Source organism: Aethalodelphis obliquidens, unplaced genomic scaffold, assembly GCF_003676395.1.
Source record: "Aethalodelphis obliquidens isolate GAN/ISIS:26980383/991018 unplaced genomic scaffold, ASM367639v1 scaffold11, whole genome shotgun sequence".
In the NCBI taxonomy this organism is placed as follows: Eukaryota; Metazoa; Chordata; class Mammalia; order Artiodactyla; family Delphinidae; genus Aethalodelphis; species Aethalodelphis obliquidens.
Window position 1 is genome coordinate 44,941,165 of NW_020837955.1, and position 21,153 is coordinate 44,962,317.

General features: G+C 55.9%; 1 protein-coding gene across 8 annotated transcripts in view; it reads left to right on the top strand.

Moving 5' to 3' along the window:
- INPP5A (inositol polyphosphate-5-phosphatase A) overlaps nt 1–21,153 on the top strand; it is a 177,994-nt gene that overhangs the window by 107,009 nt on the left and 49,832 nt on the right. For 7 of the 8 annotated variants that reach the window (XM_027113021.1, XM_027113024.1, XM_027113026.1 and 4 more), the window contains 2 exons: nt 9,653–9,716; nt 17,345–17,448. The exons of the other annotated variant lie outside the window; for it this stretch is intronic. In XM_027113021.1, the coding sequence (XP_026968822.1) occupies nt 9,653–9,716; nt 17,345–17,448 (168 nt within the window). The remainder of the gene's footprint in view (nt 1–9,652; nt 9,717–17,344; nt 17,449–21,153) is intronic. 8 annotated transcript variants of the gene reach the window in all.

Sequence of the window (21,153 nt, forward strand, 5' to 3'; positions counted from 1 at the left end):
GTGCTCCTTTGAGGACACTGTGTCCGTGGTCTCTCACAGACCTCTGTAGGCAGACTGGACCGGGCACCCCTACAAATGAGGCTTTCCTGGTGTGTTTGCCCAGATCACAAGGCTAGAAACTGCAGAGCTGAAGACAAGATTAATGAACTGCAGCAGGTGGGCCAGCAGAAAATGGTGAAAGGAATCGTGGAAAGACAAAGGGTTGGGTGGGAGGTGTGTGGTCTGACAGACGTGGAACTTGAGCTGAGGGGAACGCTGAGGGCATCAGTAGTCGTGTTTGAACAGAGAATAAGTGACAGTTTCTAGCATATAAGAGACAAACACACAAACTCTGCAATCCCAATGGGCCCCAAACAGGATAAAAAAACAAAATCTGTGTCCAGACAACAGATGATAGTGAAAGTGAACAGAGCCCTGGACAAAGGGGCAGAGACGGGGTCCCTCCCACGGGGCAGCCGTGACGCCGACGGCCTCCTTCCCAGCCGAGGCCGCGTCCCAGAAGGAAGCTGCTGGCGTAGGATCCCGGGTCCACAGAACACCTTCAGGATGGAAGGTGAAATCGACGTTTTTATGCAAATGAAACCAAAAAGGATTTGTCACCAGCAGACCCACCCAAGGGGCGATAAATCCTCAATGACATTCTTCTTGCAGAAGGAAAAGGACCCCAGGTGGAAAGTAGAGGCCGGAGGACCGAGAGCGGTGGGCACGTGCGGGGCGAACGTGGGGGGGAGGATCGCCTGCAGTGTAGACGCGGGGTTGAAACCCACCAGCACCAGCACGAGCAGGCGGTGGTGTCAGTGGAATCAGTGTCCGCAGGGCTCTGCCACGTTGAGAAAGGGCTGTGAGGCTTGAGCGGCTGGGGTCCCTGCGAGCCATGCCCTTTGCAGATGCTGCTGTTTTAGCATTTCTGTGGGCTCAGGACTGGGTTAAATTATTTGAAACAGAAGTAGGTGGCAGTTTCCCAATATAATTGAAGTTTAAAAATCAATTAAACTTTTTCAGTAGCATTTTATATTCCCAGGCTTTTCTGATGGCAGAAGGTAGTTTGTAAACGGCGCGCGTCCGTGTTGGCTGCTCTTAAATGCATTTTACTTCACTTAATCCTACGTCCATAATGCTCGTAGCCTGTTTCTCCAGAACATTTGGAGGAATGAGACTGTAATTGAAAAGCTAATGATTTTTCGAAGACAAAAGCTGAGAGTCAGAGCTGTTTTAATAATTAGGATGCAAACTCTCTACATAATTTAATTGGCATAAAGTTGATTGATTTACTTGGTAAAATCGTTTAGACGTGGAAGTATGACAACAAATTTCATAATTAAAACTGTTGTTATTTTAAGTCTGGTATTTTTCTTTGCTCGTTATCAAAACTTTCCATTTGCAAAGGTATTATTATTGAAAAGAACGTTCATACCGCAAAGGAATCTCATTTGGGGACGAAATACTTGGGTGATGTGCAGTTAAAGATGGTTTGCGGGTGCTTGCCGCGGGGCTCGGGGTCTGCGGCATTTCCCACCTGGCCTTGGAGGCTGACGGGCCCACAGCGTGAATTCTGTCTCGTGGTCGGATTTACTTTCCCACCTGCTGTCAGGCGTCAGCTCCTGGCCAAGCCAGTAGCATTTCCCTTTTGAAAAGGAAGGTCCAAGATACTGCCTTGAACAAAAGCGAGTGATTCCGTGGGGGGAGGGGGGTGTCGGGTCGTGGACAGGGGCATCTGAGAGCGTCTCCCAGGTGCTGGGTGGGTCCGGGGCCCCCACGAGTCCCTGCCCTCGGGGAGCAGCAGCTGCCTGGGATCCTCGGCTGCGGGATCCTGCCACAATTTCTTCCACACCACCACTGCCCCGAGCCGTGGGATCCGGGCTCGGTGCCCAGCCCCGGGCACTCAGTGTGCCGGCGGGTCAGGCCCCGTGGCCATGCCCCCTCAAGACCACCCCCAGGACACCTCCTGCCCTTGTCCTGTCCTCTTCCCTGACTGTGCCTGGCCCCCACTGACCATTCCTGGTCCCCACTGACCCCCTGTTCTCATGACTTCCCTCTGTCCCTGCTGACCCCCCAGTGTGCTTACTGACCTGTCCGTGTCCCCACTGACCTTCCCATGTCCCCGCTGACCCGCCGTGTCCCTGCTGATGGCCCCCTGTCCCCTGCCCTTTGCACTGGCTCTTGTCCGTCCTGGGGGGCTCTCCACACACCAAGCACCCCATTGACATCTGGGCCCAAACGTCTGTCCTGGACTCCGGGCCTGATGTCCCCCTGAGGTGTCTTAGGGCCACTTCAGCCCCAGCTTGTCTAGAGCTGGACGCCTTCCCTCCCGAACCCTCCCCGTCCCAGGCGATGGCAGAGCCCACCTCCAGCTGTCTGGGCAGCGCCCCGGCTCCACCTGTTCTGTCAGGATGTCCTGGGGATGGCGCCCCCCGCTCAGAAGCTGACCGTCCCTCCGAGGCCCCCGTCACTGCCCCACGCCCCGCGCCGCCCTCGGGCTCTCAGGCCAGACTTCGCGCTGCCTGAGTGCGGCTCGATATGGTGCGGACGGTTTGTGGGGTGCGTGGGTTCTCTGGGAGGGCTGTCCTGGGCCCAAGGTCGCCGTGCGCAGGTTGGGGTGGGACCAGCGTCCTTGCAGCGCGGGGCCATGGCGATGCGCCCTCCCCGCAGCCCGCCTGCGAGGCCGTCTGGTGACACGCCAGCCCTCTTCACGCGGCGACTGGGAAAGGTTAGCAGCATGTTACCCTGGTAGGGTTTGTCACGGGCCAGGGGACGCTGAGTGGCCGTCGCCGCGGTTTGCCCCCCGTCAGGACAGCAGTGCTGGCACTGGGTACTGGGCAGCCCAACGGGGGACAGCACAGCCAGGCTGTGACGGGGCCCAGCGCCCGGGGGCACAGCATGCCAGCCGCTCTGGTGCACGCTTTGTAAAATGCTTTTTAATTCAGCAACAGAATATCATTAACTTCGTAAGTGGATGAATACAGTGGACAACCGATTTGATTAACTTCAGATGCCGCAGTCGGCGGGAGACCAAATGACATTACGCACGTCCCTGGCGCAGGCGGGCTGCCTGGACTGGGGCTGCAGGGTCAGCGGGGTTCCGGGGGCGTCCTTCCGCGTTTAGCCCACAGGCTGACGTGGAGAGTCAGTCAGCTCCTGTTTGAGGTCGCAGAGCTGCTCGGAGAAGCAGCAACACCTCAACGCAGCGTCCCCGCGGCCGCCTGCTGGTGACGTGGGCTGACGCATCCAGTCGTGCCGCCTTGTCCAGTTAGGCTGCCCGTCCGAGAGTTTATTATATGGCGAAGATCAATGAAGCTCTGCATTGATGGAAGCAGGAGCCTTGTTTCATTTATCCTTGTTTATAATCTAATGAATGTTATCGTAACTTTGCTTTGATTTATTACTGCATCTATTAAATTGTTTTAAGCCCGGAGTCTTGGGGCTTCACTCCTGTGAAGCGGTTGTTCCCCTTATTGGCGAAAGTGCCTTATTCTTTGCAGTCAGGCTCAGCTTCTTGGAGGCGCTGGAGGCTGCGTTAGGTTGTCCTTTGAACTCTGCGCGTTGGCTCCAGAGCCGTGGACCTGTCTCTCATCGGGGTGTCCTGCGCCTCTGCGACTCTCTCGCCTGACCGGTGGATTCGTGCCACGTGCCAGACCTTGTGCGGGGGACTCAGAGGTGACCGGACCACCCTCAAGGAGCTCCCTCCACTCCCGGTAAAGAAGGGAATAAGCACACAGCCAGAGTGGGCAGCACTGCAGAAAGACAGGGCTCTGTGGGGCTGCAGTCCGGGGGGGCTGCTCAGAGGAGGCAGCATTTCCATGGAAACCTGCGGCCTCAGGGCTCTATTCCCATGGAAACCTGTGGCCTCAGGCTCTCGTGAGAAGAAGCTGGCACAGCAGGTAATGCCTTGATGATGGCAGAACTTGGCCATCTCCAGGCCTGGGAGGGCCAGTGTGGCCAGAGCTTTGTGAGCTGGGCGGGCTTGTCGTGAGGAAGGGTGACGGGAGAGCAGAGGAGCACAGGGCCAGACTCCTGGTGGCCCTGGCAGCAGGTGGGGGAGAGGCGGGGAAGCAGTGGAGGAAACGAGGGTCCCACCTGGTGTGGGGCAGGGGAGGTTAGAGACACGTTTCTGTAACCGCGGAGTTCATGCGGGGAGTGGACGTTTGGGGCGGACGTGGTGGTGGAGAAGCAGCGGGAGGTGTCCAGAGAGAACGAGGTTTTCAGTGGGAGCAGGAGGGGGACCGGCGCCGTAATGTCTGAATCGGAGAGGCTGGACTCTTGCGGGAAGTCGCTTGGGGACTGAGTGCCCTGCACCTGAGGCTGGCCTCCGGGGCAGGCGCTGCAGGGTGAGCTGATGGCTGCTGCCACGTGGAGCTGGGGAAGAGACCCCGGGGAGGCCGAGAGTGGTGTCCTGACACCCAAAATGAAGACCCGTGCAGGAGGACGGGTTGGTGACAGGAGGACAGGTCCCATGTTGCTGGGAAGCTCAGGGTCCCAGAAGGTCTCCTGTGGGTTTGCAGCTGGGCCGGCACGAAGACCTGGCTTAGTGATTTCAACGGGTGGTGAGGACAGAGACCAGGTTGGGAACAGGCAACACCCTGGACACGGCACAGCAGACAGAATCCAGCGAGGTGTGAACATGGGCATCGTGATCAAGCCAGACCGACGCCAAGAACGCAAGACTGGCTTAACATTTTAAAATCTCTTAAAGCAACTGGCTGCTTTAACCATCCAGAAACCAGACCTCAATGTGGTTAGAGATATGTCATGTTTATGGGCAGGAAGACTGAGTAGTATCACCAAGACGTCAGCTGTCCCCGAGTCGATCTGTGTGTGTGATCCTAACCCCAGCAGGATGTTTCGGGTGTAATCTGGCCGTTGTTCTGGAGTTTTATATGCAAGTATAAAGGGCCCCAAATCACAGAAGCAATTGTGAAGAAAAGCAAAACGGGGCATTTATTTATGCTAGTAAATATCAAGACTTATTATAAAGCTAAACTAGGAAAAAGTGCTATTAGAAATAGACCAATGGAACAGAACCGAGAGCCCAGAGAACAGATCCCCAAACGGATGGAGATGTGGTAAATGAGTCGTCACATACGTAAAGGGGAAACCGGACAGTGTGGAATTCCATGTGGAATGAAGTAACGCTAGATCTCCCCTTGTGCCATACCCACGAGTAAGTCCCTGTTATTGTAAAAACCTAAATGGGAAAGAAACAGCCTTACACGTTTTACATGGAATATTGAGACTCATTGTGGGATCAGACTAGGGAACTGTTTCCAAACAAGACGTAAAGGCGGAACCATAAAGGACTATGTCGGCTGCTTTGACTACTTAAAAATAAAGGCTTTCATTTCATGGAAGATACCATAAAAAACTGACTAGGTAAGCCACAAGGAGTGGGGGAATTCTCTGTAATACAAGTAGTAGACAAGGGAAATAGAAAATAAGCAAAGGATAAGAATAAGGTGTTCACAGGAGAAACCCAAGTTTCCACTCCTCTTCAAAAGAGGTGCTCAGCGGCACGAGTCTAAGGAAAATGCAAATAAGATGACAGTGATGTGTAATTTCACCCCAGTCGGCTGGCAGAGATCCAGGTGTGCCGGCACCAGGTCCTGGCGAGGGTGTGGGGCAGCAGGCACTGCTGGGCGCCATGTAGAAACCTGTGTGGAAGATGCCCATCCACCGTGACCCAGAACCCCCAGCCGCATGTCACGTACACGTACATGCACATTTAATGCACGCGGGTGTGTATCTCTCCCATGTGCTCAAGGACACCGTGCAATGTTCGTTTTAGTATTGGTTCTAATAGTGAAAACTTTGGAAGCAGTCTTCATGTCCAACAGCAAAACTGGATAAATAACTTTCAGTATTATTGTATATTGGATCTTATAGCATTAAAAATAAGCTAATGTTACATGTTGCAACATCAAACGTTTCTCAAATAGAACTTTGAATGGAAAATAAAACAAGTTCCTTAGCCAAAGCAATGTTGAGGAAAAGAAATGGAGCTGGAGGGCTCAGACTCCCTGACTTAAGACTGTACTACAAAGCTACAGTCATCAAAACAAGTTCCTGAGGAGGGAGTAGGTACGATGGTGCAGATAAAGTTGGTGAAGGCTCTGAGCCCTTCCAGGGGTGCCCTTGACCTCGGTCACCGACACTGAGGATGGCAGCCACCTCTGGGGGGACAGTTGCGTTGGGAGTGTCCAGCACAGCAGACGCCTTGGAAGCCCCCACACAACCTAAGGCCTTTCTAGAGCAGTTGCTTAGTGCCCTGCTCTCCCCATAACCCCCATGCTGACTTCTGTGCCGATCTCTTTATTCCTTCGTTCTGTTTAAACGCACTCTTTTGATTGTGTCTGTTACCTGGGCGCCACGCCCTGTGAGGGTGCAGGAGCTTTCGTCTCTCAACATTGCGAAGCCCCTGTGTGGTTTTCGGCGTGGTTTGCTTGTTCTCCTTGCTGTGCAGCGCTCCACCGCAGGGCTGGAGCACGAGTGTGTCTTCACCTTGTTAGGCATTTGGTCGCTGGGTCTGTTGGTGTTTCTGGCAGCGCCGCCTGCCTTCCCGGCTTCCGAGAGAGAGCTCTGTGTGTGTGTTTATGCACGGCTTCCCTTGGATGTAAACTCGCTGTGAGGCTGTGGAGCTGTGCGTCTCCCCATGGCTGTGTGCTCAGACCTTGTGGGTCCCCCGTGTTACGAGGGCTGGGTCCCCCATCACAGCCACATCCCATCACTCCCCATGGCTGGGTCCCCATCACAGCCTCTCGCGTCCTGAACTTTGTTCTCCGAGGGCGGAGATGTTTGCGTCTGATCCTGTTGGACTGTCAGTGCTGAGCTGAGCACAGCTGCTTCCCTGACGCCACAGCGCGTGTGCACACGCAGGGCCGTACCTCCTTTGGGGGCCCTGTGTCCACGGGGCGCTGTCTGCTCCCCAGGATGGAGCAGGTGACATGTCAGGCGTTCATCATAACCTCCAAACCAAGGGGCCTTTCCAGCCGTGAGTCGTCCACGCCCACCGATGCTAACGCAGAGCAGCTCCCGTTCTGTGGTTGCTGCAGGCTTGAGCATTAGTTATCAGCTGTGTCTTAGGAAGTTTTTATCGTCTTCTCAGATGTATTTATTTTATTTTTTTAAAAAATGACATGTTGAAAATGCTTTATCCGTAGAAACAGTGTAACGTAGTGCCTTCCGGGAGGAGCTGTGTTGCATTTAAAGGCAGTTGGCCTTCCCGATGGGCAGATTCCCTGGCCCTAGGCTGTGTGTGACCCCCTGGCTCGCCCTCTCCTGTCCTAGAATGCAGCAGCTGGCTTCTCGGGGAGCCCCCTGCCTGGGGGATGGCGGTGGGTGTTCCCTGGGACTTGGAGGAGGGAAGCTCCCTTCTGCAGGCGCCCTGGGAGCTGAGACCCGGCCTTCTTGTTCCCACGGTGCCCTCAGGGGCACTGTTAGCGCCTTGGGGTTGTGTGCGAGAAGCACGTGTATGGTTTCCTCTTTCATCGCATCCGGAGAAGAACATTTCGCTCCTGTGCCCCTTCCTGCTCAGTCGATTTGACTTGAGGGTTCGGAACTGTCTGAGAGCCAACTGGACGTGGGGGCCGAGGGCTAACCTGTACCTGGGCCGCTAACGTCGGCGCAGAAATGATCGGTTAATGAATGTCTGATCAGTTTGCAAATAAAAGGTGGAGGGGTGTTTCCAAGCAGTAGCTTTTGCCGGTGAGTCCCCGGCCCGCAGCGGGTGGGCGGCGGCTCCGTCCGTGGTGCCCTTCGCAAATCCACATTTCGCCGACGTCTGCGGACGCGTGGCTTCCTGTCCAGCGTGGGGGACGTCTGCCTGCGGCCCCCTCCCGTGCCCTGGCTCTGTGTATCTGCAGAGCGGCCTGCAGCTTTCAGAGCTCAGCTCCTGCAGGCAAACGAGCGCCCAGGTGTGGCCTGTGGTCCCGTCAGCCGTTAGCCAACCTGCTCCAGGCAGGGGACTGGCTTCGCAGCACTGCAGACCCTCGAGGATCCAGTGGAGCCGGGCAGGTGGGACCAGGAGCCACACGGGCCGGATCCGGTCCGCACCCAGCACCCCTTCAGAGCCCTGTCGCGAGAACTCTGGCCTTGGGTCCCCATAGCCGCGGGTGAGGCCACCCCTGAGGCCATCCTGCTGCCAGAGGTCAGGGCGCCCGCCCTGTGTCTGCTGCTCCGGGGCCACAGGAGCGGCTGGACTGCATTTCGCTAATGGAGAATTAATAAGCACTCTTGACAGTCAGGTTTATAAATATGTAAAAAGTATTTTAATTGTTTCTAGCAAAACAGGCAAGGAGTCAATACTCTGAGACATGACGAACACACTGCTGACAGGTGCGGGGTCAGAGGACCCGCGAGCCGGCGTCCCGTCGGCAGGCTGCTTCCCGCCACCTGTCCTCACAGCCTGTGACAAATGGGCCCTGAACTGTATCGATGGAGTCGGTCAGACGTTGAAAAAGTTGAGTTGAACTTTGACTTGAAATATTCATTAGAGCTAATTATGGATTTTCTGACTCTGTGAGTTACAGCTCTGCACCTGCATTGGCAATTGATTTTCCATTTATTTACTGTAAACTTCTTAATATCATGTTAGCTTTATCACATCCAATGAGGCAATAGTTCAAATCTTTGCAATTGCGTTATTTACTTATGCATTTCCTGAGTGCTTTCTTTACCCAAGCAAACGGGAAGACATCCGTTCGCTCGTGGGTGTGGTCCTGCAGCTTTCCAGGGTCCAGTACTGCCCACGTCCCTCTTCTTGGAGGGGCCTTGACTGTCCGCGGTCAGAACAGAGAGCGGAGGCTGGTCCTCGGGTGTGTGCGCCAAGGTGCCCAGCTCCTCTCAGAGAGGATTTGGGGCAGAGACCCGATGGGTGAGTCCGGCAAGCAGCAGGTGCGCTCCGTTTGCTTTGTGCCTGCGCCGTGGGGAGCCTGTCGGCACTGACCACATGCCTGAGTCCCCGTCACACACATGGATACACACGAAAAAGATGTGTAACTACACACGCGCACACACACACCCGGTTAAGTCTGAATCCCAGGTAAATAAGTGACTTTTGGCGCCAGATGCCCCATCCCCCCCCAGCCCGGTCCCTGCACTTTGGCCTTTTCCTGAGGGGGGCGAGCAGGGCCGACTCATCGCCCAGAGCAGCTCCTGGCACCGGCGGGCGCTCCATGGCCGCTCGGGCTGTCGATCGTGGGTGGGCAGGGCCGGTGGCTCCGGAGGCTCTGAGGTCGCAGCTCAGTCCTGAAGGATGAGCAGGGATTGGACCGGGCAGCGGGCGACTGGCCCGCCGAGGGGCAGGGGGAGCCACGGCGAGGCTGTGCTGCCCGGAAGGGAGCCGTGTCCTCACTCAGGAGCCATCCGCTCTGCCCCGACCCTCGCCCTCTGCTCCACTGGACCCTGCAGCAGACGGGAGGCGGCAGGGGGCGGGGCGGGTGCGTCCACAGGGCAGATGCCTGCTCGGGGTTGGCTAGGGCCGGCGCTCCTGGCGTCCTGGGTCGGGAAGTGTCTGCGGCTGACTGTTGAGTTTGGGGGCTGTGATTGGGCTGCAGTGAGCTGAACGCTTTTTCTCACCCACAGAGCGGCTTAGTCACCGCTCAGGACTGCTTTAGAAACGCTCCCGTGCTGGCCTCACTCCATTTCTCTGTTTGCTCTACAGGCACTAGGAAGCTTTTACTTTCTTCACGAATCCTTAAAAAACATCTCCCAGTTTGACTTTAAAGGTAAGACTCCATGCGTGCTCTGCTGTCTTCTGGGATTCTCCATCTTGGTGGACCCCCGACCCCTGCCCGCTAGTCTGGCTTCTCCTGGTCCCTCCCACCCAGTGTTCCTGCGAGAGCACCGCATGGTCTGGGTTTGATCGAGGGGTTTGCGCAGTCACTAAGCAGGGAATCGTGAGGACACCTGCTTTCTGGCTTCTCTGAGTCCGAGGTGGCCGGCCTGTGCTGGGCGGCTTCCCCCTCCCCGTCCCGCCCCGCCCGCGGCCGTCCCAGCCCGTTCCCGCACCTCTGCCACCCCTCACGGCTCTGGCGGGTGACTCTAGCTTCCCTATAATACAGTCAAGAGGAGAGGGAAGTGTTTTGTATCTGTGTACCTGTCGAACGTGAGAAAGTAAAAAAAATGAAAAACACAACTGGAGGGTAGCATATTTCAGAAGAAAATGGGCGAGAGCATATGTTTGTGGCAGAGCTAGAAAATGTAGCCCCGTGTTTAGTGGGTAAACGCTGTGTGTCTGTACTGAGAAGAGTCACCTAAGATGCTCAGGACGCGAGGGCGTGAGTCTGTCCGCCGGCGCGAGGAGTCGCCGCCCCGCTGCAGTCAGTCTGCGGGACGCGTGTGCATTTATCTTTATCTTCCACGCAGGCTGTCTCTTCATGCTACATGTAAACCCGTCTGAGCTCCGCTTGGGCTGTTGAGCCAGGTCGCATTAATCTGAGGTGCCTCCCGCGGTGAGGTAACTGTGGGAGCGGCTGATTGTGTCGGTTTGTTCAGGTTCATGACCACCACTCACTCGGGAGACGGCTCGCGCTCTCCAGGTTGGGAAGCAGTGATTCCATCAGCGTTGAGAACAGGGTCCCAGCCAGCAGGTGATCATTCACCGGCCCTGTAGCCTGAGCTTTCTCTGCTCTCGAGACGCAGCGTCTGCCTTTCCTGCCGAGGAGCTTGGAGTGGCCCAGCAGACCTGGCGAGAGCCGGGGCCGGGGCCGCTCTTCCCATGACCCTAGCAGACACTGGACGTCGAGTGTCCTGTCCTCGGGCCGCGGAGCTGTGAGCAGAGGGGCTGTGCAGACACAGCGGCTCCAGAGGAAGCTGAAACAGAACGGCTTGCGCTTCTCATAAACCTGCACCTCAGGCTCCACAGGTGCCACGTCTGCTGAACTTTTCCTTCTTCCAAGTAACCGTTTGCAGACATATTTTATTACTAAATCAAACTCGTCCGAAAGTACCTGGCTAGCACACAGTTTATTTACAGCTGTACCTTCGATGTACATTTATTTGACTCTAGCAAAACCTCCATGCTATCAGTGACAAGAACCATTATAAGACGGGCAGCGGCTGTGCCCTGAGCAGGCGAACCTGGCGGGAGGCTGTGTCGAGTCTGAAGACACCCCGGGGCGTGGCGTGGCAGGTGTTGCTGCCGACGGATCCCCAGCGCGGGCGAGGCCGGGGTCTCAGGCAGGCGTGGGCCGCCGGCCCCCGCTCCACAGCCCCGGCTCTTCGAGGCTCGCACTTCTGCCTGGAATTGAACTACAGCAAAAGCAATCCAGGTTTGTGAAGTTTGAATCAACTTTTGAAAAGAAACAGCCTGAATTTTAACAAATGTGTTCCTACTTAGAAACTTGAGATGAAAAGGGATGAAAGGGACTCCAGTGTCTGGTCCAGCACGTGATGAGCTTGGAAGCTGTCACTCAATCCTCAGGAGAGACAATCCAAACAAGCTGAAAATGGGTGATTCTTCTTAGGTCCCTCAGCGGAGCAAGGTCACAGGGCAAACTGCTGCCCCCCAAACCGGGGAGACAGACAGACGGGCCCAGAGAGTCAGAGCCCACTGAGCAGAGAGCACCGCACGGTCAGAACACGAAGACAGGCCGAGCCTGGGCAGCTGGCGGGGGACGTGCACCCAGGCTCAGGGCCTACGCTGTCGCGGGCTTTACCTCCTGGAAGCTAACCACGTTCTCACGCCGAAGGTGAAAGAAGATCCCCAGACATTTCTGGCAGGGGAGGGGAAGGTAGCTATTGTGAAGTATGCCCAGACAGCTCGTTCTTCTTAAAGGCCTGCCCTCAGGGAAACCCTGAGCCCAGCCCACTGGGGTCTGATCAGGGCCTAACCCACGGGGGAGGGAGATAGCCGATTGCACCTCCTCTAGCCTTCCTGTGCAGCCTGAGAAAACAAGAAGAGCAAAGGAAGTCCAAAATAAGCAGAAGAAAGGAAATAATAAAATTGGAGCCTATACGTCAGTGAAATTGAACAGAGACACTCACGAGAGAAAAGCAAAGAAGCCAAAAGCTAGTGCTTTGAAAAGATCAATAAACTTGGTAAACCTTTAGCCAGGCTAACCAAGAAAAAAAGAAGACACAAATGACTAGTATTAGAAATGAGAAAGGGGTCATCAGTACTGATCCTGTGGACATTAAAAGGATGATAAAGGTATATTGTGAACAAGTCTATGCCTATAGATTTGATAACTTAGATGGCCCACTTCTTTGAAAGATACGATCCACCAAAACTCATTCAAGGAGGACTAGATAGTATGCATGGGCCTTTGTCTATTGAAAGGAATTCAATCAATAAGTAATAACCTTCTAAAAACATCAGGCCCGATGGTTTCCCTGGTGAATTCCACCAAACATTTAAGGAAGAAATTATACCAATTCTCTACAATCTCGCCCAGAAAATAAAGGCAGAGGGAAAACTTCCTAATTCATTCTATGAGGCCAGCCTTACCCTAATAACAAAACTAGATAAAGGTATTACAAAAAAGGAAAACTATAGGCTCATGAACAGAAAATGCAAATTTTTCAATATAATATTAGCAACTCAAAACTAACAATGTATAAGAAAATTATACACTATGACCAATTCAGATTTATCCCAGGTATGCAAGCCCGATTCAGCATCCAAAAAATCAATTAATGTAATCCGTCACATCAGTAGGCTAAGGACGAAAATCACACGATTATATCAATAGATGTAGAAAAAGCATTTGATAAAATCCAACACCCATTTATAATAAAGCTCTCAGCAAACTAGGAATAGAGGAGATCTTCCTCAACTCAATAGAGAATATCTACAGAGATTCTCCACTAACATCAGAATCAATGGTGAGAAACGAAGGTCAGTAACAAGGCAGGGATGGCCACTCTCACCATTTCTCCTCAACATCATACTGGAAATCTTGGCTAATACAATAAGACAAAAAAAAAAAAAGGAAATTAAAGGCTTATTGATGGGAAGGGGCTGTCTTAATTCTTAGGTGACCTGTTTACATAGAAAATCCCAAGGAACCACCACCACCAACAGTAGCAACAAAAACTGGTACCAGTAAGCAAGGTTGCAGGATATGAGGTTAATAATCATACGTCAGTGGCTTTCCTCGATACCAGCATTGAACAGGTAGAATTTGAAATTAAAAACACAATATCATTTACCTTAGCACACATATAAAAAGAAGTACTTAGGAATAAATCTGACAAAATACGTATAATATCTACATGAGGAAGACTACAGAATCTGATTGAAGGAATCAAAAAAGACCCAGAGAAGTGGAGAGATAGTTCATGTTCATGGGTAGGAAGCCTCAGTATTGTCAAGTTCTTCCCAACTTGATCCATAGATTCAACACAAGCTCATTCAAAATCCCAGCAAGTTATTCTGTGGATATTGACCAACTGGTTCCTAAAGTTTATGTGGAGGCAAAAGACCCAGAAGAGCCAACACAACATTGAAGAAGAAGAACAAGGTCGGAGGACTGACGCTACCCAGCGTCGAGACTTTCTATAAAGTTACAGCAATCATGATGGTGTGGTGTTGGTGAAAGAAGAGTCAGACAGATCAATGGCACAGAAGACAGAGCCCAGAAATGGACCCACACAAATACAGTCAACTGATCTTTGACACACGAGCAAAGGGAACAAAACAGAGCAAAGAGACTCTTCTCAACACGTGGTGCTGGAACCTGCCGGACATCCACACACACAAAAAGGAATCTAGTCACAGACCTTACACCTTCACAAAAACTTAAAATGGATCATAGACCTAAATGTAAAATGTGAAACTGTAAAACTCCTAGATGATAACATAGGAGAAAATGTAGGTGAATCTTGGGTTCAGTGATGACTTTTTAGATGCAACACCAAAAGCATGATCCATGAAAGAAATAATTTTAAGTTGGACTTTACTAAAGTGAAAAACTTACATTCTGCAAAAGATACTGTTAAGAGAATGAGAAGACAAGCCAGAGATGGGAGAAAATATTTGCAAAAGGCACACCTGGTAAAGGACTGTTATCCAACATATACAAAGAGCTCTTAAGATTCAACAATAAGAAAGCAACCCAATTTAAAAGTGAGCTAAAGATTTGAACAGACATCTCACCCAGGAAGATATACAAATAGCAAATAAACATGATGAAAAGATATTCAACATCATATGTCACCAGGGAAATGCAAATTAAAACAACAATTAAAACCACTACACACCTATGAGAATGGCTGAAATCTGAAAACTTGACAACGCCGTGCTAGCAAGGACATGGGGCAACAGGAGCTCTCACTCACTGCTGGTGGGATGCAGAACCGTCCAGCCTCTTTGCAAGACAGGTTGGCAATTTCTTGCAAAGCTAGACATACTCTTACACATCCCTTGGCATTTACCCAAATGAGTTGAAAACTAATGTCTGCACAAAAACCTTTACAGCAATGTTTATAGCAACTTTATTCGTAATTAGCAAAAACTGGAAGTAACCAGAATATGTCCTTCACAGATGAACAAATAAACAAGCTGTGGTCCAGAGACAAGGGAATGTTATTCAGCAGTAAAACAAAGTGAGCTATCGAGATACAGAAACTCAGGGAGGAACCTTTTAGGAGGAACCTAAAATGTGTGTTCCTGACGGAAAGCAGCCCACTGGAGGAGGCCGCCTGCAGTATGTGGCCAACGACTGAGGAAAGCATGGAGACAGTAGAAGCATGGCTGGTTGACAGGCGCTGGGGGAGGGAGGGACGGACAGGTGGAGCAGGGGGGTTGGGGCCGTGGAAGTGCTCTGCGTGCCCCTGCAGCGGTGGATACATGGCGTCGTGCGTTTGTCGGGACCCCTAGCGCGTACGAGCCCACCAACACGAGATGCTGGGAAGCTGTTCGGGGGACGGATGGGAACTCTGCACTTGCAGCTCAGTTTCCATAATCCCCAAACTGCTCTACAAATACAGGCTCATTTTTAAGAAAGAGGCCTCCTCCGCCCCACCCCCGCAGTCTCCTTCTCTTTCCTCAAGGGAACTGGGGTTTCATCTCAGCAGAGCTGCCTGCTGCTGCAGCAGCCCCTGCCCTGTCCTCATTCCCAGGAGCCTGCAGGTGGCTGCCCATGCCTCAGGGCTGGCCCTGCACCTGTGCCCGCCTGGCTCACCGAGGGCTGGTGCGTCTGCCCTGTGGGCATCCATGCGTCCCGAGGATGTCCATTTGGGGGGGCGTCCACCCCTCTGCAGCTCATGACCCGATGCCCCCAGTGGGCTGTTGGGGTGATTCAGCCTTTGCTACGAGGATCCCCATCCTGAGCAGACCTTTAGAAAGAACTTGCTTTATTCTCAGGTCCAGGCGATACTGGCGGTTAGCAAAGGGGGTAGGAAGGAGGGATAAAGAACCCCCTGCAGGGCGCCCAGACCGTGGGCCCGCGTGGCCCCAGCAGCAGCTCGGCGCCTCCCAGGGACGAGCCCGGATGTCGGGAGGAGGGGCGTCCCTAGGACCCGGCAGAGGCGGCCGCTGCCAGAGGCTGGACCTCCGCCCGGCCCTCGCCCTCCTCAGAGGCCTCGTGGGGGCCCAGGGCCACCCCTCACTCCTCCATCAGGCTCAGCTCCGCCCTGCTCCGGGGCTCCCCTGACCGCCCCCCAGGTGACACCCTCCTGTCCTCCACACTCGGGGAGTATCCACGTCCCATGTCCTAACCCACGTCCATCTCCCCGCCTCATGCCCAGGCCCACTCTGCGGGTCGTGCCTGCGTCCCATGTCCGCGTCCTCAGCTTCTGGCCGGGCCCCACGGCACTCAGTGGACGTCCTGGTGCCCACTGGTGCAGGGAGGGCCCAGGAGGGGAGTTGGAGGCCCGGGCGGGTGCACACAGCAGGCTGCAGCCGCCTGCCAGCCTGGCGCCCCGGGTGGTCTGTGCGGGACAGGCCAGCCGTCAGCAGGAGCGGTCAGCTGCCCCGCTCTGGGGCCGGGGTGGCCTGTCCGCCTCGCGGAGGGGAGCTGGACGCGACGTGCCGGTGACGGCAGGTGTGCCCCGCAGACAGCACTCCCCCCGCCCCCCTGCCACCCTGGTGCCGGCTGTGCGGGGTGGTTTGATAAACGCTGTCCTTCCACGGAGATGGGTGGGTGGCTACAGGAAGTGCCTCGTGTGGTTAACACTCCTGCGTCATTTCCCGCCGCAGGTGGGTGTTATGAGTGGGTCGTGGCTTCGTGCCTTATTAGTTTACACTGGCCTGTGCCCACCTTCCCAGGCACCAGCCTCCTGGCTCGTGAGTTCGCCTGCGTTTCCCCCGATGGGCAAACCCGGGGGTGGGAGGGTAGCCTCAGAGCCAGCTGCACCTGTCATCTGAGGCTCGTCTCCGTGGTTTGGGAGCCAGGTCAGAGGAGCAGTGGGTACAGCGCAGCTCCGTCCTGGGGGGGGGGGGTCCACGTCACGTGCTGTCTGTGTGTCAGTGGGCCCGTGGGGGCAGGCAGCCCAGAGACTGCAGGCGGGGCTGCCTGTGGGACGCGGAGCAGGGCCTCCACAGACACTCTGACGGGACAGCTCATCCTTCGTCCCAAACACCATGCATCTCCACACACCCCAGGACCCTCACCCCAGTGTCCTGGCCCGGGAGCAGGGGACAGGTGAGGCTCCGGCAGCCGGTGGGGGCAGTCTGGTGACCGCCTGGGCTGGGGTCTCCCCGTGGCGGTCTCGGCAGGCCCCCCGCTGCCTGGGCTCTCTGCCGGCATCTCGTGGGGAGGCTGACAGCCTTCCCACCCACCAGACAAGTAAGAGTTTGAGGAATAGACACATTTGTGCATTAAACTCCACGGTGGTCTCTGAAAAGGAACGATCCCAGGTCTGGGTGTGAAAGGACCAGGCCAGGCCCTGTGTGCGGGGCGTCAGCCAGATGCGGGGAGAGCCCGCGGGACACTGGACAGGGCGGGTGGCCCAGAGTGCCTGGCCTTCATCCCTTTCCCCCGTCTCACGTAAGGACTCCCCTTCCCTGGTTAGGAGTGATGTTGGCTGGATGCAAGGAGGAAATCCATGTTATTAAATGAATTCGTCTTAAGTGTGAGTGGACGGTAACTCCACGGCCCTTTTAAATGCAGTCGCACTTTGCTCAGAGGATGCCAATTAGCCCCTGTAAATCCGCAGGCCGGGAGCTTGGAGCGGGTAATGACACCCCGTGTCAGATTCCAGGTCCAGGGATGGGAATGCACGAGCCACGGCGTCCCCGGGAGCAGCTGCCCTGCCTGGGGGCGTGGCCCTCGTCGGGTCTGCCTCCTGGGCCCTCCCTCGCCTCCACAGCACTGCCCGGGTGGGATGCGGGACCCCACGTGGCCCTGAGCTGGGGGGAGGGGGAGAAGAACTGAAGTTACCCCCGGGTCCTTCTTCTGCTCTTTCCTAGCCAAGAAGTATAAAAAAGTCACTGGTAAGGAGATCTACTCAGACACGCTGGAGAGCACGCCCATGCTGGAGAAAGAGAAGTTTCCGCAGGACTACTTCCCCGAGGTACGTCGGGGCCCCGCCGGCCACACTCGTACTAGTGCGTTTACTTTCAGGTGGGATTTAGGACGTGAAATCTTCATACTTCACAGTGGGGATCCCCCGGCTGCCGTCATGCTCCAGTATTCTGTCCTGGGAGGTTCTAAAACCCACGTGGGTTCATCTGCGTGGTCTTAGATGAGGGCTGGGAGAGCCCGTGGTGTTTACCGTTACATCAGTAGGTAAATTTTCTAATCATCATCGTTTCCAGGCAAAGGAACCTTCCCCCAGAGAGGTAGAAAAACCATAACCTGTTCATTTGGGGCCTGGGGTGCGCCAGGGGCCTCCCAGCAAACCTCAGCGTGAGCAGGTCGATCTGGCCAGTGATGCAACCCGAACAGAGAGCTCGGGCGTGCTGGGACAGTGGCACTCGGGGGGTCTCCCCATCCCCAGGGTGCTGAGTGAGCCCCGGGCTCTTCCCTGGCAAAGCCTTGGGTGTGGCCAGAGAGGCGCAGCTGCATACTCGGAGCCGGTGCCCCCACCCTGTGCGCTTCAGCAGAGGGAAGTGCGGGGTTACTTCTCACCCTCTGCTCAGACACAGTCAGGAAGCGTGCATGTGTTTCCTCTGGGTTTTAGTGCATTTTTGTCTAGTTATTTTTATGTAGCCGTTACGCTGCACACATAATTTTGGATTCTGGGATTTTCAGCGAATACTCTCACGACCAGCGTGTTTGGAGTCTCGTAACCTGTGTAGTCCAGGTGTTGATCCAGACTGGATCACCTTCCCTTTCGGGGCCTGTTGACTCGCAGTAGGAAGTGACCCGTGACTGAAGCATTCGGGGGTGAGACCGAGAGCCGGGCGGCCCCTCCTCACAGCTGCGTTTCCACACGGCCCCCAAAACCCCACGGGGCAGGTCTTCTTGGTCGAGGATTGCCCGCCGTGACTCTGTGGAGCCGCCCCTCCTGCGGCACTGGGAGCCAATTTCAGCAAGGCCGCAACTTTATTAACTTGCTTTATGACCCGATACTGCAGTGGAGGAAAGGTGGCCGGTGCCTTGAAGGATGGGCCGCGTCCCCGGCCAAGGACGCGGTGTCAGGGGCCCGCCTCCCGCCCCGCCCGCCGCTGCCCCTGCCCCTGGGCACTGCTCCCCTCTGCTCTGCGTCCAAGATTGGAGGAGGGTGTGGCTAGAAGGCTCCGGAAGCTTCCGTTCTCAGCCTTCCATGAGTGCGGCCGAGCCCGTGAGTCCTGCAGTCCTCCCGGGACGTTGGCCAGTGGACATGTCCAGCAGGAGGCCGGCCCAGGGTTCCCCGGATCAGGGCGAAGGCTGAGAAGTCAGTTACAGAGGCCATCAGTGCCGGTCTCCTGGCCCATCCCGATCCAGACTCACCCTTGCTCCCCTGCAGGCAGCATGGGAGCCGGCACTGGCCCTGGCCTGAGAGCAACCAGGGACCCCGGTGAAAACGGCGCAAGCTGTGGGGAGACCAGGGGCGGGGCCTGCAGCGCCACAGATAGGGTCTCGGCCTCTCCCCCGACGCGGGCATCTTAAGAGCGGGAGAGCCAGCTTACAGAGGCCCGCTGGGGACAGCCCTGAACGGGCCGAGGAAGAGGCTCTGGCATGTCAGCCGCTGCTCTGCAGGAGGGACCCTGACGCCCCTGCTGACGTCCAGGGTCCACGCACCTGGCAGAGAAGGCAGGGCTGCCGGGGACGGCCACGAAGCCAGCCTCGCCCAGATCAGCGCAGGGGCTGGGTGGCTGGTGGGCAGTGCTGGGCCCGGGCCTGCGTGGGGCTGGGCGGGGAGCACTTGAGGCAGCCCTTTGAGCAGTTAAGTATCTTTGCAGCTCTCCCCTTTAACTGCCACTGGAGTCCTGAGCCGCGGCAGGTGCCAAGGCGAGCCCGTGGCCTGGGACTGGTAGGCGGCAGGGATGGCAGACGGGCCTCTGCTCTTCCCGAACCCGCCCGTTCCCTCGAGGTGCTCCCCCAGGCCGCTGCCCACCCAGGGGACGCCTGGTGCCTGGGACGGAGTTCCCACTCCGCGCCCCCCGCCAAGGACTGGGACGCACCTGGGTGGCCTGGCTCGTGGTTGGACGCCCAGCGCGCGGCCCCCGTCGCCCCAGGGACTCGCTCAGCCCACAGCTGTCCCTCATCCTCTCGTCACTTGCCAATGACTCCAGAATTCGGGGTCCTCTCACTCCACCTGTGCCCTCGGAGCTGGGGTCACTGGAGGCTCCCGGCATCTGTCATCCAGGAGCTGTGCTGCTCCTGAAGAGGCGCCTTCTGTGACGGTCACTGTGTCCTCCTGGGTGGGCAGAGGGGGCCCCACTGCTTCCTCCGGAGAAGGTGCCCGGCACCTGGGCGGGAGCCTCTGCGTTCCCGGCCTGCCCGCTGCCGCCCTGGCCCTCAGGCTCTGCCCTGTGCGGGCTCCCTCCCCAGAGGCCGCGGCATGTCTGGGGGTCTCCCCGCATTTCTCTTCCCACCAGGGCCCAGGCGGCTGTGAAGCTTGGGCTGAGGTTGACCTGTGGGTGGTGGGGGGGGGGCAGGTGTGGGGACCTCAGCTGTGGTTCCCACCTCCCTGCACACCCCATGTGCTTGCTGTGCCCTCCGAGGTGCTGGCCGGTGCCGGCCGGGGGCACTGAGCCCTCCTCAGACCCAACTCCAGGCGGCCTCACTGTCATCCGCAGGCAGAGGGGGGAGTGCGTCTGGGCGGAGAAGGTTGGGGGGTCTCTGGGTTAGACCCCGATGTCTCGACTAGAGCGGCGCGTTGCTGGGACAAGGTGGCCCCCGCCCCGGGGTGCTGGCCTTCCTGGGCCCGTTCTGCCCCATGGACTCGCCCGAGCGCGCGCCCCGCTGGGTCTGGCGAGTTTTCAGGGCTTGTTCATTCTCCCCTCATCTCCATAAATTAACAGAAGGAAAATCTTATTGAGAAAAACACAAATGCTTCTGATGTTTCTGTCAACTGCGTGGAATTTCTCAGGTGTAAGAAACTCCAGGACCGTTGCCGGGCTCCCGTGTCCTGCCAGGAGCCCCTGCCTGGCGTGCGTCAGGTCAGCAGGCCGCCGGGCAGGGCCGCGGCGCCCAGGAGGCTGTGCTGCGGCTGCTCCCCTCCTGCTGGGCCTGCAGTCCAGGCCTTTAGCCTTATTGGAACACGTTCTGGGGGAGGGAATTAGTTTAAGACTGATTTCTCTTTCTTTTATTACCGTCACTTAAGGGCAATCTAAACGTAATTACCATGATGGAGGCATGATGCAATTCCAAATAATTACAGCCCACTGCACATAAAACCGACAGAACTTCCCTGGTGGCTTGTGGGCGCTCTTGGCTCGACGCGATTCCACGTGCTGCCTCTGGGGGAAGCGCTCCAGACAGCGCGAGACCGTTTTGAAAAGCAGGTCTGCGTCGTCGGTCGGGGCCGAGGCATTTTATTCCTCCTGCCCGTAGTGAGAAATCGGTTGTTTCCATGCATCACAGGGACTGTTCCAAGCTCTTATGAAAGATGAATTAATTTCACTAATGCTCTGAAGCGGGCCTTTCACGGGGAGGCTGGGTGGGTGATAACCTTCCCGCAGCCTCCCTTTTCTCACCGTGATTTATGCCGTCTTTTAGTAGATGAAGCCGCCTGTATTCGCCATCCATCTGCTGTAAAGGCATCCTATTAACAGGGCATCTGAGCAGAGACTTAATATTGTCAGGTGAATGATGTGGCGGCCCCCCCACCGCCCCCGCCCAGACCCGG